This window comes from Oncorhynchus mykiss, chromosome 8, assembly GCF_057628025.1.
Source record: "Oncorhynchus mykiss isolate SJ-2025 chromosome 8, ASM5762802v1, whole genome shotgun sequence".
Lineage (NCBI taxonomy): Eukaryota > Metazoa > Chordata > Actinopteri > Salmoniformes > Salmonidae > Oncorhynchus > Oncorhynchus mykiss.
This window is the reverse complement of record NC_143029.1, coordinates 29,461,942-29,479,494: the sequence shown is the minus strand read 5'-3', so window position 1 is coordinate 29,479,494 and position 17,553 is coordinate 29,461,942. Positions and strand designations below refer to the sequence as shown.

The 17,553-nt window shown below is 40.8% G+C and overlaps 1 protein-coding gene across 2 annotated transcripts; it reads left to right on the top strand.

The window, feature by feature from the left end:
• The first annotated feature begins 15 nt into the window (after positions 1–15).
• On the top strand, positions 16–9,275 carry ahsa1a (activator of HSP90 ATPase activity 1a). Of its 2 annotated transcripts, XM_090243113.1 has the most exons (10): positions 42–158; positions 499–608; positions 3,906–4,096; positions 5,651–5,733; positions 5,886–6,003; positions 6,111–6,202; positions 6,676–6,801; positions 8,158–8,259; positions 8,356–8,407; positions 8,787–9,275. In XM_090243113.1, the coding sequence occupies exons 2-10, from the start codon at positions 529–531 to the stop codon at positions 8,957–8,959; spliced, it is 1,017 nt and encodes a 338-aa protein (XP_090099239.1). In that variant the 5' UTR covers positions 42–158; positions 499–528; the 3' UTR covers positions 8,960–9,275. The 2 variants fall into 2 exon arrangements, with proteins under 2 accessions (XP_021467909.1, XP_090099239.1); XM_021612234.3 differs by having other exon boundaries at positions 16–1,605.
• The last annotated feature ends 8,278 nt before the right edge of the window (positions 9,276–17,553 follow it).

Here is a 17,553-nt window from a genome sequence, read left to right as displayed (position 1 = left end):
CAGGAACTTCCGCATGTAGCTACATCCGCTTCTTTCCCCTTCCAGTCATTTCTAGTCCGCTTCTAGTAATTTCTACGGCGAGTGCGCAAGCTCCTTGCATTTCAAAACGAGTTTTCGAGAAAAACCAGGGTCCTAAAACCAAGCACACCGGCGCTCAGGTACATTTCTACGGCCATAACGCAGTTTTAGATAGATGAAATACAAAGGATTTACAGTCGGTTTAGCTGAAGTTAATGTTTTGGTTAGCGATTAATTGAATTTGTCAGTTAAAAATACATACATAGTAGCTACACTTTGCCATCTAGGTTGATATTACCAACGTTAGCCTGTGGCTAGCTGTGTAGCTAACGTAGCTTTTCGTCACGTTTCATCCTTTTTGGTTATAGGCATTTGTAATTCATTTAACTAGCTAGTTAGCTGACGTTAGCCAGCTTTAGGAAATCATTTTGAACAGTTTTTTGTTTGGTAGTAGCTAGCAAATAACATTAGCTACTGTAGCTAACCCATTAACTAGACACCGCTGTCATCATGGCGAAATGGGGAGAAGGGGATCCACGCTGGATCGTGGAGGAGAGAGCCGATGCAACAAACGTCAATAACTGGCATTGGTGAGTAACGTTAGTTTGCTTTCTTAAGCTAGATAGGCTGACTCAGATCCAGTTGAGAAGACCTCGGCAAAAGGCCTTTTTCAAATATCGCATGTTTTGTGGGATTCGATTATGCTGTTGTATACATTGCATAACCTGCACCTCCGTTTCTGTTCTTGTGAGGATGCTTATCGGCAGGTCGTTATCAAGTGAGGGGTTGAGAGAGGCTACAGCAGCATCTGAGCTGCACTGTCCCTAAGCCGAGGAACGCTCACCTACGTTCTCTTATGAGAACGAAACGTTCAACTACGTTTTTTTTATGAGATCGGAGTTGAGCGTTCCGTAGCTATCTCTACCCTAGACTATTTCTGCGTTTTAAAGATGCACTATGCAGAAACAGCTCCGCCATTTCTTGGTTGCTAAAATTCTCAAATTTAACCTCATTTCAGTTAATCTGACAAAACAAGCAAGTATAGTGTAGAGAATCATTGTACTTTCTAAACCGCTATGAAATATTTCCCATGACCAAAAATATTGTCTTTTCAGCTGTTTGAAGCTGGTGAACAATAACGTTACCAAAAGTAAAATATACAAAAACGAAATCTAAGGAATGGAAGCAATAGAAATACTGCACATAGAACATATCTACTGCTTCTTAGACTTTCTTTCAATGTGAGTGAAAGATCTGTAACTCATATTTCTGTGTGAATTTGGTGGACGGCCGATTTACCTATAGTCTACGTCAGTATTAGTCGTAATACATATAAAACTTAGCGGACAAACACAGAAATTGTTCCAATCGTTTTTCCGCCGTTCGTTTGAGCCATTGTGGATTTTAGAAACGCTTCAATTAAGGGCTGTGTTTTCATGTAGGTTTACCCTGCCGGTACGTTTTTGATAACTATGCTAATTAGCTGCCAATGCGGATATCATCTAGAACTACAAATGCCTGTCTCAAGCTTAACGACACTCACCAGGGCCTTGAAGATCTGGACGATACTGCCAAATTGAGGCAAAGGTAAGAATCTCTGGATTAGCTATCTAATGTTAGCCTCATTTAGTCAATCAGAAATTGACAACTGTCTTGGGCAAGTTTTAAATTGAAATAGCCTGTTATCTAGTTAGCAACATAAGCCTGGCTAGGTGGCTATATTAACCGTTTGTTTCTCTAGCCATTTAAATTCATGATACATTAATTAAAACAAGTTTAGTTGTCTTTGGCTTTATAAACCAAGTCTAGCTTGCTACTTAACTTAGATGGTGAAGCTAGGGCTAGGCATTCTTTGTGTGTTTGTGGGTGAGGGGTGGGTAGCCTACTTGACTTAGTTACCCTGGCTAGCTGTATTATTTTAGTGTTGCTTTTTGGGAGGTTTCAGAGATGGACTGATTAGCATCCTCTTGAGTCAACAGTGTGCTTAATTTACTGTGGGGAAAACAACATTGTTTGCTGTTATCGTCTGGACAGATCATTTAGTATAGCTAGTATGCAATGTTATGTAACCTTATTTAGTCCTTCCTACTATGGTGGGTTTTAAAGTAATCGGTACTCGCATGTTTATTTGAGGTATAATTACTGTCATGTTATTGATGCAAAATTGCAAACCTTATTTGCACCTTCTCTATTCCAGAACCAGTGGGTGTGCCTGAGTCTTGCCACCTTGCTACCTTTTTCATCTGTGTAATGTTGTCCTCCTGCTGTTTATTCTGGGGTTCAGACTGAATGCAGTGGTAAATAATCTGCTCACAATTGACAGCAGCAACATGGACCTGTTAAATTGACAAGAAGTGTGTTGATATAGCTGCGATTAGGCATTGCTTCCTTGTTTTGAGTGTGTGCTTCTCATTCTCCTGGAGTTGGCTAGGTTTGATAAAAAAAATACTATTTCAATTTGTAACTTGCTTACCAAAATCACAATATTCTGTTTTACACTGTTATTTGTGCTGGTCTAATTCCTAAAATGGAAAAGCAGAATCTGCGCTCTCGGATGATGATGATGATGATGATAATAGTTCATATGGTGCTCTTTGACGTTCCAGGTTTGTGACATTGATGACTAAATCCTTTTAATGTTGGCTTAAATTCAGAGGTTTATATGTTATGCATATGTATGCATTGTTTCCTATTTTGATTTCTTAAACAATGTAATTGTTGGAGTTCAGGTGTTTGATGTGATTTGATGGGTGACTAGGTGCATTGTCAAATACACTTATTCATAATGAATACATTCTGCAATGAGTTAATCTGGGTTTGAATCTGCAACATAACATGTCAAGTTAGTTCTGAATTTATTTTAATACAGCAGTGCATTCTGACACCATGAATTGAAATAGATTTCTTATAGTTAAGGAAAGACTGACACTGGCTGAAGGAAAAGAGGATCTGGTTAGCTGAAGTAAGGTTATTAGGCTAATATCAACTAGATAGCTAGTTCTTTTTGCAGAGAATCTTAGTATTCATGGGCATGTTATAAATACTAGACTGCTACTAGGATAGTGTTCTATACAAAACCAATGCATAAACTAATATTAGTTCAGTAAGATATAGAACAGTAAATACACTTTAAAAAAAAAACTATTTTCATTTTGGATCACGGTAGCTAGCAAGTTGACAGCGACGGTGTCAGCTAGAGATGATGTGCAGGAACTTGCAGTCTTGCATGAAAGCTACTTTGACGGTAATTATCATTTTCAAATCTGAGTAAATAGAGCACGCTATATTGATAAGTCAACTTGTCGGAGAGATCCACACGGTTATCAAAACGTTTTGAGTGTTAGGCTCCCAAGTTTTTTGTTTTTCTTCCCCTATGGTCTGTCGAGAAGCCTCTGGAATGTTCTAGTTGGTGGCACTGACTGAAGGGTTTTAAGAAAAGCTATTTCTGGAGCACCGGGGACAGGGTACAACTGTGGTGCAGATGGGGGATATTTATAACACTTGACACCAAACGGTAGCAATGATCACAACCCTCTGAACCGAAAAGAGCTACGAGTGTGAGAGTGAAATGTTTTCTCTACCTGATCAATACTTTTATTCAGGGGAAATTACATTATGGTCTGCCTCACTGTGATCATGGTGCGAGCTAAGTAAACGCGGTCAACGAATCCCCTTAACTACAACTGAACTATTTTTACAGGAAACAATTCACTTGCGTATGAATGTTATTAAAGGAGCTTGACTTTTGAGTCCCTCTAGAAAAAGCCCTTGTAATGGGGAAATCCTCCAATAACAAATGCTTGATTCTGTTACAGAATGCTTTGTTACAGTGACGGTTTCCCAATGAACGCGACCCAGTTGAATATGTTCATTGTGTGTCCCTACAGGACCGAACGAGATGTGACCGGCTGGTCAACAGACAAGCTGAAGGAGCTTCTATTGGGACTGCGCGTGGAGGGCCCAGAGGGGAGCTGCGAGGTCACTGACATCCCCAATCTGGACGGTGAGGCATCCATCAACAACCGCAAGGGGAAGCTCATCTACTTCTACGAGTGGAACGTCAAGGCGACGTGGACTGGTGAGTGCAGCAGATACTAGTGTTGAACGGTATAACGGCACTAAAACGTCATGATACTGATGCCAACTTTTTAGAATACTGTAGTACCGTTTCATATAATACTACTGAATATTTTGGCCTTACCGATCAAATGAACCTGCTGGCGCCTAGTTTGTTAATAAATTCTAAGGAATTTAAGCAACGGCCACAAGTAAGCTCCGGTTCAATAATATCCACTTCACTTGTATGCACATATCACTTGTGGTAGCTGTAATCAGCCAACCACATCCTCTTCCAGCCCTCACTCACCGCTTCTCTCCGTCCACTCTTCATGCACATCTATTCCTCCATCAGTTTAAAAAATATATAATTCAGACGTGGTGGGGGTGCACAGACCCTGATGAGTCTTCTGTTATGGTTGTAGATTTGTTAGATTGGAGCAGCGTGCAAGATTTGATACATTGTTTCATTTAGTCGGCTGTTACAAGCCATAAGCACAGGCCAGTCTGAGTAGACTGCAAGTTCGCTATCACGCAGCTTCGTGAGTGCCAGAGAGGGGAAATTGACAAGCATGCATGCATCTTTGCAGCAAAGAAAACGCCTTGTCTCTAGCCTAAACGGTTAAAATAAGACCCCTATTACCAGAGATGCCTTTTATTCTTTCTATCGGTATTCGCGTGCATTTTATATTGTTTCACAAACCATGTCGCGGGCCGTTTTAAACTAATCCCGGGTCGCTAATTATTGGTTTGATAACAGTGTTCAGTCATGTACCCTAGCTAGCTAACAACCTTAAGTTGGTTTAGGCAAATTTGATTGGCACAGGAAGAAAGGAAAAGGGTCTGCTACTCATGAGATGTGATTCATATAGGCCTAATGAAGCCTAAAATATATCAAAAACTGATCTCTTTCTGGTGCTCCTTAAGTTCTGTTTGGTGCTTAGTGTTTTGAAAGTTGGGAGCAGTGTTTGTGGGAGAGAGAGGTGTGTTTGAGGGAGACCGTGTGAACGAGGGAGGTGTGTTAACTGAAGCCTGCCACAATGACATGCAGCTCACGCCCGTATATTCCTGCAGCCAAAGGTAGGCCTTTGCAAATATGAGCAAATCAGCCGATCCATGCTGGATTCTATACAAGTAGAAGTGTGAATTGTATTGAGTGGAAGTGTGAATTTAATTGACAGGTTTTTGCGTAGCACATGCTCAGAAGATTAAGAAAACGGGAACAAGCATCCGGGGGACAGGGCAAAGGGGGCGGCTAGGCTATTTTTCTCCTACCGTGGTATCATGATACTTGGCCTCGTGACCACTAGCAGACATACACATCACTCTATATGGAACTCATGTTGAACATAGGTTTTCTGCCAGTGTATTTTCTACCAAATGTATCCTACATTTTGCTTGAAGCAGAGGGTTTTGCCTACTAAAGAGCAGCATAGCCCTTGTTTCCATGGCAATGAGACTGTAATTATATTCTCCAGCACACAAAGCCCCAGGGGTTCAGTGAGAAGTGGGTGGGTTGTCATAGTGTCTCCAATGTAGGCTTCATGACATCTCTTTCTCTCTCGCTCTGTCCCAGGAACATCAAAAACCGGAATCAAGTACAAAGGGAACATCGAAGTTCCCAACCTCTCTGATGAAAATGACATGGACGACCTAGATGTAGGTTATGACAGAATGCTAATTTGCACATCGACCGCTGATGGCTATTGGTTGTAATGTTATTTATTTGCGTTACTTTTGTAATGGTAAAAATAATTAAACCACACCTAACATGACATTGGGTATTATCTTTGCCCCCTCCCTGGGCACAGATCAGTGTGTCACTTTGCAAAGATGAACCCAACACAACCCTCACCGAACTCATGAAGAAGGAGGGAGCGAAGAAAGTGCGCGCTGCCCTGGGGAGCTATGTGGACCACCTCAAATCCGGTGAGGCCTTTATTTATTAAAGTCAATTTAACCCTTGTGCCTGTTTATACAGATATTAATAGTTCAGCTTGATACTGATTGAAATTGAACTTTTCCGATGACTGCAGAGTTCACTCAGGGCATGATCCTCCCAACGGCGAATGGAGTGGCGAGCAAGCCACAGCCAACGCAGACAAAGGTCAAAGTGGACAAAACCCAGGTGGGTGGCAGTTGCCTTCTCACCTTACGTCCCCATTATCTACCTTTCTCCTTTCTATTTCACATCTGTCATGGATTTAACAATGGTGGAAACTCTCCAGCTAATATTTACTTCAATCCCATACACACAAGGAGAAGGGGGAAGAATTGAGACAATCAAAGAACCCCTGTATCAAGGGGCTAATGAGCATGGTTAAAACCCTACTAGCAATAACAAACCGTGTAGGAAATGTTCCATACATGTTGTATGTTGAAGAATGCTTTTTTTATTGACAAGAATTCAGTGTCCATTCAAGTAGAATTCCAACATAGGTAGTGAATTAAGTGATTTCCCCATCCCCCTTATTGATGTAAAGCGCCACATAATGAATCCAATACGTAATCCATCTACTGAACTTCCCACGTTCTGGATTTTAAGTATTCATAATCAGAATTTAGGAATAACAGGATGATCACACTTGTCTATGTCCCCAGATTGGCTCCTCCGTATCAGCCCCCTCTCCTAGCACAGGGGTCAAGATCCCCACCTGCAAGTTTAGTCTCCAGGAGACCTTCCTCACCTCACCTGACGAGCTGTACAGAACCTTCATCAACCAGGACGTGAGTAGTAAAGTAGTCAAATACTAGCTTCCCTTCCTTGTCCTTTCCTCCAACATCACTGATTGGGCCAGATATGACAGGCTGAAGTAATATGCTTGGAAACCAATTCAGGGATGAATTCACTTGGAACCAAACAAATGCGTAAGGGCAGAAACTGGAGGGACTAACCTGAACTTGTCCAATAAACACTTGGAAGAGTTTATTCAAAAAGCTATATCCATTTTCAGAGATGTTGGTAAATTAACATTCATTGTTTCAAGAATGTATGATTTTTTTTCACAATCTAATCATGGCATTGGGTTGTGTAATGACAGACATCTATTTGTTTAAAATCTACCACTTAATGTTTTCATTTCAGAGAGACAAATCAGGATTTTTAGCAAGCCGCTGTATATCCGCCTCAGGTTTTACAGTCAAACATAACAAATACAGCTGTACAAATGATACATTTGTGACATAAAACATAATGAAAAACTGTCATATGAGATCTGTATTTAAAACATTTACATTTCACATTTGTCATTTAGCAGATGCTTTTATCCAGAGCGACTTAGCTTAGTCCATTCATCTTACGATCGCTAGGTGAGACAACCACAGAGTCAAATATACAGGATACAAACATTCCATTCCAGCTAACATAATACAGCGTTTTGCAAAAACAATTGTTTAATTCATATCTAAAATCTATAAATGAGATGTGTAATATTTAACACAGATGAAGGTGTGATAGGCAATCATTTCTGTTGAAAAACACAAGTTTAAAAGCATTTTGGAAATAGACTCTTAATTTGGTTTTCATTGCAAAACATTCCCGTTGCGAAAAGTTTTCCTACGGTGTGCACTAATGAATACACCCCAGTACTTTCCCTAGTCAGTAGAGAATGGTTTAATTCACAAATTTGACATTAAAGTATCAATAGCAACAAAGCTGAATTGACACAATTTTCATAAATACAATTTGCACAGAAAACCAGTAAGTATATATTTGAGTGCATGTGTTTGTTTGCCTTCAATGGAAATTATTCTACCAAGGTTTTGATATAATTAATTTGCTATCGTTTTTCTCCTGTACTTCACTAGTGCAAATAATTTCAGTGCAAATGTTTTTTATTCACTCCAATACCCTTATGTTGGATTTTATCTGTTGATTTTAATAGGGATTGAAGACCAACCTCAGACTAGACTTTAACTCAGTGGATTACTTCCGCTTTAAAAATGTTGCCTATTATAATATAACGCCTACCTACTTTTTAAATTGTTGTCCCATAACTCTTTTGAATCATGACTACAATTGGCTGAGGGCATAAGAATCAGTGCTTATTTGACTAATCTATGGTCTCCTCTCTCGTAATGCAGATGGTCCAGGCGTTCACCCATACTGCAGCAGTGGTCGACGGAGACAAAGGAGGGAAGTTTCAGCTGCTAGAGGGAAGCGTCAACGGAGAGTTTCTGGAGCTGGTGAGGACATGCATCTGCTTGAGCTCATGTTCTGTTGATCATGACCCATTGGTGGAGAAATACCAAATCTAACTGGTTTTGGTTTCTACTTCTTAGGTCCCAGATGAAAAGATAGTCATGAAATGGAGGTTCAAGACCTGGCCATGTGGTAGGTTTCCCCACCTTGCCCAGTGGGGCCCTTGATTGGTGTGTGTTCCTTGGCAACATTTCTCTACTTACGGATTTTTTTTTTTTATACGGGTAATTTCTATAATTCTTAACTGCTTTCTCCACTCTGCTCCTGGGCACCCTCAGGGTATATAGGATTTGGTCCATCCTACAATGAACACACCTGACTCAACTAATTACAGGCATGATGATTAGTTGGATCCAGTGTGTTGCTACTTGGCAGGAACAAAACCGTGCATACCCTGTTGGGTGCCCACAACTGGACTTGAGAAACCTTGGATAGTAACATAACTGGCTCGGATATATTATTGTTTTAGCAACAAGTGATTCTAAAACTGGCTCTGATTTCCCTTTTCCAGAGCACTATGCAACTATTACCCTGAACATGAAGGATCGAGGCAATGAGACTGAGCTGAAGGTAGAATTTAAAGGAGTCCCGACGGTAGAGGAGGATCGGACAAAGGAGGGTTGGAAGAGACACTACTTTGAAGCCATCAAACAGACTTTTGGATTCGGGGCCCGACTCTACTGAATAATGTAAAAATAAAAAAAAAAGAACCTGATTATTTAATGTGGATGAATACTCTTTAGTGCAGTCTCTTGTAGCACCAGCCCTACATCGTGCGTAGACAAACGGTGCCTTTTCCACTTGGAAGACTGGCAGTCCGTGTAAGGGTCATTGGTTCAAGGCTTTCTTTGATGTCTGTGCTTACTTTACTGAGTCTATAGGCAAAATGAGATGTAGAAACAATTACTCGATCGACAGTATATTTGGAATTAACTATTAGCAATCTCCAATTCTGCACATTTGAAGTGTGTCATGCTGAAATAAATTACATTTTTACTGAGTTATGTTTTGGGGGTTTAATGACTACTAACTGCAAGACAAATGATTAAAAGAATGCTTGTTAATACTGTTGCTCGATGGCTACCCTGTCCGGTGATGTTTCTCTGAAAAAAATTGTATGGAAACACGGTTGCTCAAGCCTGAATCTTAGTGATATTAGTCTGAATAAATAAAAAGCATGCATATTTTAACACAATTAAGACGTCAAACAATTTGCATTACACATGAAAAATGGACAGCAAGGGATACATGTACATATAATTACAAAAGGTTTTGGCATCAATAATATAGTTCAGCTAACACATCCAGAAGACAGTCCTTTGAATACGATCGTACAAGATCGAGACGGATGGATGGGGATATATTATCCCACTGGCTATACAAGTAACTGACAAAATAAAGGAAACTCCAACATAAAGTGTCTTAATAGGGTGTTGGGCCGCCACGAGCCAGAACAGCTTCAATGCCTAGATTCTACAAGTGTCTGGAACTCTATTGGAGGGATGCGACAACGTTCTTCTGAGAAATTTTATAAATTGATGTTCTGTCGATGGTGGTGGAAAACACTGGACTACCAAAACAATGGCCTACCAAAAGGCCTCCTGTGGATGGGATTAAAAAAATATATATATAAATATGAGACAAAACGCATCACGACTAGAGACAACACTACATAAGACGACAACATAGCAAGGCAGCAACACATGACAACATGGGACAAACAGTGCACAGAGAACAATACATCACACAATGCAGCCACAACTGTCAGTGTCCATGATTGATTCTTTGAATGAAGAGATTGAGAACTGTCCATTTGAGTGTTTGTTGCAGCTCGTTCCAGTTGCTAGCTGCAGTGAACTGAAAAGACGAGTGACACGGATGTGTGCGCTTTGGGGACCTTTAACAGAATGTGACTGGCAGAACAGCTGTTGTATGTGGAGGATGAAAGCTGCAGTAGGTTTCTCAGGCAGGGAGTGAGGCCTAAGAGGGTTTTATAAATAAGCATCATCCAGTAGGTCTTGCGACTATACAGAGATGACCAGTTTACAGGGCGAGGATAGAGAGCAGTGATGTATCCTATAAGGAGCATTGGTGGCAAATCTGATGGCCGAATGGAAAATAACATCTAGCCTCTCAAGAGCACCATTACCTGCCGATCTATAAATTATGTCTTGGTAATCTAGCATGGGTAGGACGGTCATCGGAATCGGGGTTAATTGGCAGCTGGTGTGAAAGAGGAGCGATTATGATAGATAAAACCAAGTCTACATGTAACTTTAGCCTGCAGCTTTGAAATGTGCTGAGAGAAGGACAGTGTACCGTCTAGCCATACTCCCAAGTACTTGTATGAGGTGACTACCTCAAGCTCTAAACCCTCAAAGGTAGCAATAACACCTGTGGGGAGAGGGGTATTCTTCTTACCAAACCACATGACTTTTGTTTTAGAGGTGTTCAGAACAAGGGCAGAGAAAGCTTGTTGAACACTAAGAAAGCTTTGTTGTAAAGCATTTAACACAAAATCCAGGGAGGGGCCAGCTGAGTATGAGACTTACAGTGCCTTGCGAAAGTATTCGGCCCCCTTGAACTTTGCGACCTTTTGCCACATTTCAGGCTTCAAACATAAAGATATAAAACTGTATTTTTTTGTGAAGAATCAACAACAAGTGGGACACAATCATGAAGTGGAACAACATTTATTGGATATTTCAAACTTTTTTAACAAATCAAAAACTGAAAAATTGGGCGTGTAAAATTATTCAGCCCCCTTAAGTTAATACTTTGTAGCACCACCTTTTGCTGCGATTACAGCTGTAAGTCGCTTGGTGTATGTCTCTATCAGTTTTGCACATTGAGAGACTGAAATGTTTTCCCATTCCTCCTTGCAAAACAGCTCGAGCTCAGTGAGGTTGGATGGAGAGCATTTGTGAACAGCAGTTTTCAGTTCTTTCCACAGATTCTCGATTGGATTCAGGTCTGGACTTTGACTTGGCCATTCTAACACCTGGATATGTTTATTTTTGAACCATTCCATTGTAGATTTTGCTTTATGTTTTGGATCATTGTCTTGTTGGAAGACAAATCTCCGTCCCAGTCTCAGGTCTTTTGCAGACTCCATCAGGTTTTCTTCCAGAATGATCCTGTATTTGGCATCCATCTTCCCATCAATTTTAACCATCTTCCCTGTCCCTGCTGAAGAAAAGCAGGCCCAAACCATGATGCTGCCACCACCATGTTTGACAGTGGGGATGGTGTGTTCAGCTGTGTTGCTTTTACGCCAAACATAACGTTTTGCATTGTTGCCAAAAAGTTCAATTTTGGTTTCATCTGACCAGAGCACCTTCTTCCACATGTTTGGTGTGTCTCCCAGGTGGCTTGTGGCAAACTTTAAACAACACTTTTTATGGATATCTTTAAGAAATGGCTTTCTTCTTGCCACTCTCGGCCTCTTGGCTTTAAGAAATGGCCTCTTGGCTGCATCTCTGATCAGTCTTCTCCTTGTATGAGCTGAAAGTTTAGAGGGACGGCCAGGTCTTGGTAGATTTGCAGTGGTCTGATACTCCTTCCATTTCAATATTATCGCTTGCACAGTGCTCCTTGGGATGTTTAAAGCTTGGGAAATCTTTTTGTATCCAAATCCGGCTTTAAACTTCTTCACAACAGTATCTCGGACCTGCCTGGTGTGTTCCTTGTTCTTCATGATGCTCTCTGCGCTTTTAACGGACCTCTGAAACTATCACAGTGCAGGTGCATTTATATGGAGACTTGATTACACACAGGTGGATTGTATTTATCATCATTAGTCATTTAGGTCAACATTGGATCATTCAGAGATCCTCACTGAACTTCTGGAAAGAGTTTGCTGCACCGAAAGTAAAGGGGCTGAATAATTTTGCACGCCCAATTTTTCAGTTTTTTATTTGTTAAAAAAGTTTGAAATATCCAATAAATGTCGTTCCACTTCATGATTGTGTCCCACTTGTTGTTGATTATTCACAAAAAAATACAGTTTTATATCTTTATGTTTGAAGTCTGAAATGTGGCAAAAGGTCGCAAAGTTCAAGGGGGCCGAATACTTTCGCAAGGCACTGTATCTGCATATAAATGGATGAGAGAGCTTCCTACTGTCTGAGCTATGTTGTTGATGTAAATTGAGAAGAGTGTGGAGCCTAGGATTGAGCCTTGGGATACTCCCTTGGTGACAGGCAGTAGCTGAGACAGCAGATTTTCTGATTTTATACAGTTGAAGTCGCAAGTCTACATAGGTTGGAGTCATTAAAACTTGTTTTTCAACCTCAACAAATTTCTTAACAAACTATAGTATTGGCAAGTCGGTTAGGACATCGACTTTGTGCATGACACAAGTAATTTTTCCAACTGCTGTTTACAGACAGATTATTTCACTGTATTACAATTCCAGGGGGTGAAAAGTTTACAAACACTGCCTTTAAACAGCTTGGAAAATTTCAGAAAATTGTCATGGCTTTAGAAGCTTCTGATAGGCTAATTGACATCATTTGAGTCAATTGGAGGTGTACCTGTGGATGTATTTCAAGGCCTACTTCAAACTCAGTGCCTTTTTGCTTGACATCATGGGAAAATCAAAAGAAAGAAACAAGACTGGTTCATCCTTGGGAGCAATTTCCAAACGCCTGAAGGTACCACGTTCCTCTGTACAAACAATAGTAGGCAAGTATAAACATCATGGGGCTACTCAGCCGTCATACCGCTCAGGAAGGAGAAGCTTTCTGTCTCCTAGAGACGCACGTACTTTGGTGCGAAAAGTGCAAATCAATCCCAGAACAATAGCAAAGGACCTTGTGAAAAATCTGGAGGAAACAGGTACAAAAGTATCTATTTCCACTGTAGAACAAGTCCTATATTGACATAACCTGAAAGGCCACTCAGCAAGGAAGAAGTCACTGCTCCAAAACCACCATAGAAAAGTCAGTCTACGGTTTGCAACTGCACATGGGGACAAAGATTGTAGTTTTTGGAGAATGTCCTCTGGTCTGATGAAACAAAAATAGAACTGTTTGGCCATAATGACCATCGTTATGTTTGGAGGAAAAAGGGGGAGGCTTGCAAGCCGAAGAACACCATCCCAACCATGAAGCACGGGGGTGGCAGCATCATGTTGTGGGGGTGCTTTGCTGGAGGAGGGACTGGTGCACTTCACAAAATAGATGGCATCGTGAGGAAGGACATTATGTGGATATATTGAAGCAATATCTCAAGACGTCAGTCAGGAAGTTAAAGCTTGGTCGCAAATGGGTCTTCCAAATGAACAATGACCCCAAGCATACTTCCAAAGTTGTGGCAAAATGGCTTAAGGACAACAAAGTCAAGGTATTGGAGTGGCAATCACAAAGCCCTGACCTCAATCCCATATAAAATGTGTGGGCAGAACTGAAAAAGCGTGCGCAAGCAAGGAGGCCTACAAACCTGACTCAGTTACACCAGCTCTGTCAGGAAGAATGGGCCAAAATTCACCCAACTTATTGTGGGAAGCTTGTGGAAACCCAAAACGTTTGATCCAAGTTAAACAATTTAACGGCAATGCTACCAAATACTATTTGAGTGTAAGTAAACTTCTGACTCACTGGGAATGTGATGAAAGAAATAAAAGCTGAAAGAAAACATTCTCTCAACTATTATTCGGACATTTCACATTCATAAAATAAAGTGGTGATCCTAACTGACATAAGACAGGGAATTCTTACTAGGATTAAATGTCAGGAATTGTGAAAAACGGAGTTTAAATGTATTTGGCTAAGGTGTATGTAATCTTCTGCCTTCAACTGTACATTGCCTTCTTTGAGAGAGGTAGATAGCAAACCAGGCCAAAGACCCCTCATAGACACCAATAGTCCTTAGCCGGCCCAAAATAATAGAATGGTCTACCATATCAAAAGCTTTGGCCAAGTCAATAAAAATAGCAGCACAGCATTGCTTAGAATCAAGGGCAATGGTGACATCATTGAGGACATTTAAGGTTGCAGTGACACATCCATGACCTAAGCGGATACCAGATTGCATACCAGAGAGAATACTATAGACATCAAGAAAGCCAGTCAGTTGATTATTGACAAGGTTTTCCAACACTTTTGATAAACAGGGCAAAATAGAAATAGGCGTATATCAGTTAAGATCGGCTTGATCTCCCCTTTAACTAAAGGATGAACGATGGCTGCCTTCCAAGCAATGGGAACCTCCACAAAGAGGAGAGACAGGTTAAAAAGGTCAGAGATAGGTTTAAAAGAAAGGGTCTAAAGAAGAAAGGGTCTAAAACATCTGACCCAGATGTTTTTTTGGGGTCATGTTTTAGGAGCTCCTTCATCACCTCGGCCTCAGTGACTCGGACTCAGAGAAACTTTGTATCGGAGCAGGGGAAAAAGAGGGAGAAGCATCAGGGATAGTCACATTAGAAGGGGTGGGAGATGAGGAAATGTTGGACGGGCAAGGAGGCATGGCTGAGTCTAATAAGAATCGTGACTTAATGAAGTGGTGATTAAAGAGCTCAGCCATGTGCTTCTTGTCAGTAACAACCACATCAACTTTAAGGGACATAGGCAGCCTTGAGGAGGAGAGTTTATTCTCCAAGTCTTTAACTGTTTTCCTAAACTTCTTGGGATTAGACCCACAGAGAGAGAACTGCTCCTTAAAAACTTCTTATGGCTTGAATCCCCGCTAACGGGATCGATTTGACAACAGCCAGTGAAAGTGCAAGGCGCCAAATTCAAAACAGAAATCTAATAATTAAAATTCATCAAACATAGAAGTATTTTACATCATTTTAAAGATAAACTTGTTGTTAATCCCACCACAGTGTCCGATTTCAAAAAGGTTTTACGACGAAAGCACACCAAACGATTGTTAGGTCTGCACCTAGTCACAGAATTTTTTTTCTTCCATTTTTCCAGCCAATGTGAGGAGTCACAAAAAGCAGAAAGAGATAAAATTAATCACTAACCTTTGATGATCTTCATCAGATGACACTCATAGGACTTCATGTTACACAATACATGTACAGTGGGGAGAACAAGTATTTGATACACTGCCAATTTTGCAGGTTTTCCTACTTACAAAGCATGTAGAGGTCTGTAATTTGTATCATAGGTACACTTCAACTGTGAGAGACGGAATCTAAAACAAAAATCCAGAAAATCACATTGTATGATTTTTAAGTAATTAATTTGCATTTTATTGCATGACATAAGTATTTGATACATCAGAAAAGCAGAACTTAATATTTGGTACAGAAACCTTTGTTTGCAATTACAGAGATCATACGTTTTCTGTAGTTCGTGACCAGGTTTGCACACACTGCAGCAGGGATTTTGGCCCACTCCTCCATACAGACCTTCTCCAGATCCTTCAGGTTTCGGGGCTGTCGCTGGGCAATACGGACTTTCACCTCCCTCCAAAGATTTTCTGTTTGGTTCAGGTCTGGGGACTGGCTAGGCCACTCCAGGACCTTGAGATGCTTCTTACGGAGCCACTCCTTAGTTGCCCTGGCTGTGTGTTTCGGGTCGTTGACATGCTGGAAGACCCAGCCACGACCCATCTTCAATGCTCTTACTGAGGGAAGGAGGTTGTTGGCCAAGATCTCGCAATACATGGCCCCATCCATCCTCCCCTCAATACGGTGCAGTCGTCCTGTCCCCTTTGCAGAAAAGCATCCCCAAAGAATGATGTTTCCACATCCATGCTTCACGGTTGGGATGGTGTTCTTGGGGTTGTACTCATCCTTCTTCTTCCTCCAAACACGCAAGTGGAGTTTAGACCAAAAAGCTCAATTTTTATGACCTGACCTTCTCCCATTCCTCCTCTGGATCATCCAGATGGTCATTGGCAAACTTCAGACGGGCCTGGACATGAGCTGGCTTGAGCAGGGGGACCTTGCGTGCGCTGCAGGATTATAATCCATGACGGCATAGTGTGCTACTAATGGTTTTCTTTGAGACTGTGGTCCCAGCTCTCTTCAGGTCATTGACCAGGTCCTGCCGTGTAGTTCTGGGCTGATCCCTCACCTTCCTCATGATCATTGATGCCCCACGAGGTGAGATCTTGCATGGAGCCCCAGACCGAGGGTGATTGGCCGTCATCTTGAACTTCTTCCATTTTCTAATAATTGCGCCAACAGTTGTTGCCTTCTCACCAAGCTGCTTGTCTATTGTCCTGTAGCCCATCCCAGCCTTGTGCAGGTCTACAATTCTATCCCTGATGTCCTTACACAGCTCTCTGGTCTTGGCCATTGTGGGGAGGTTGGAGTCTGTTTGATTGAGTGTGTGGACAGGTGTCTTTAATACAGGTAACGAGCTCAAACAGGTGCAGTTAATACAGGTAATGAGTGGAGGAGGGCTTCTTAAAGAAAAACTAACAGGTCTGTGAGTGCCGGAATTCTTACTGGTTGGTAGGAGATCAAATACTCATGTCATGCAATAAAAATGTATGAATTACTTAAAATTCATATAATGGGATTTTCTGGATTTTTGTTTTAGATTTCGTCTCTCACAGTTAAAGTGTACCTATGATAAAAATTACAGACCTCTACATGCTTTGTAAGTAGGAAAACCACTGCAAAATCGGCAGTGTATCAAATACTTGTTCTCCCCACTGTATGTTATCTTCGATAAAGTTCATATTTATATACAAATATCTGAGTTTACATTGGCGTGTTTTGTTTAGTAGTTCCAAAACATCCGGTGATTTTGCAGAGAGCCACATCAATTTACAGAAATATTCATAATAAAAATTGATAAAAGATACAACTATTATACATGGAATTATAGATACACTTCTCCTTAATGCAAACGCTGTGTCAGATTTCAAAAAAGCTTTTCTGAAAAAACACACCATGCAATAATCTGAGTACAGAGCTCAGACAACAAATCAAGCTATACAGATATCCGCCATGTTGTGGTGTCAACAGAAGTCAGAAATAACATTATAAATATTCACTTACTTTTGATGATCTTCATCAGAATGCACTCCCAGGAATCCCAGTTCCACAATAAATGTTTGATTTGTTCAGTAAAGTCCATCATTTATGTCCAAATACCTCTTTTTTGTTCATGCGTTTAGCCCAGTAATCCAAATGCTCAATGCGCGATTGCTTAGTTCAGACAAAAAGTTACAAAATTTATATTACAGTTCGTAGATACATGTCAAACGATGTATAGAATCAATCTTTAGGATGTTTTTATCATAAATCTTCAATAATGTACCAACCGGAGAATTCCTTTGTCTTCAGAAATGCAATGGTACTCAAGCTAACT

Coding starts and splice junctions, on each gene's coding strand:
- ahsa1a (XM_021612234.3), top strand. CDS start 1,508: ATGCGGATATCATCTAGAACTACAAATGCCTGTCTCAAGCTTAACGAC. Junction 5,734..5,885: donor ATGACATGGACGACCTAGAT/GTAGGTTATGAC, acceptor CCCTGGGCACAG/ATCAGTGTGTCACTTTGCAA. Junction 6,004..6,110: donor TGTGGACCACCTCAAATCCG/GTGAGGCCTTTA, acceptor CGATGACTGCAG/AGTTCACTCAGGGCATGATC.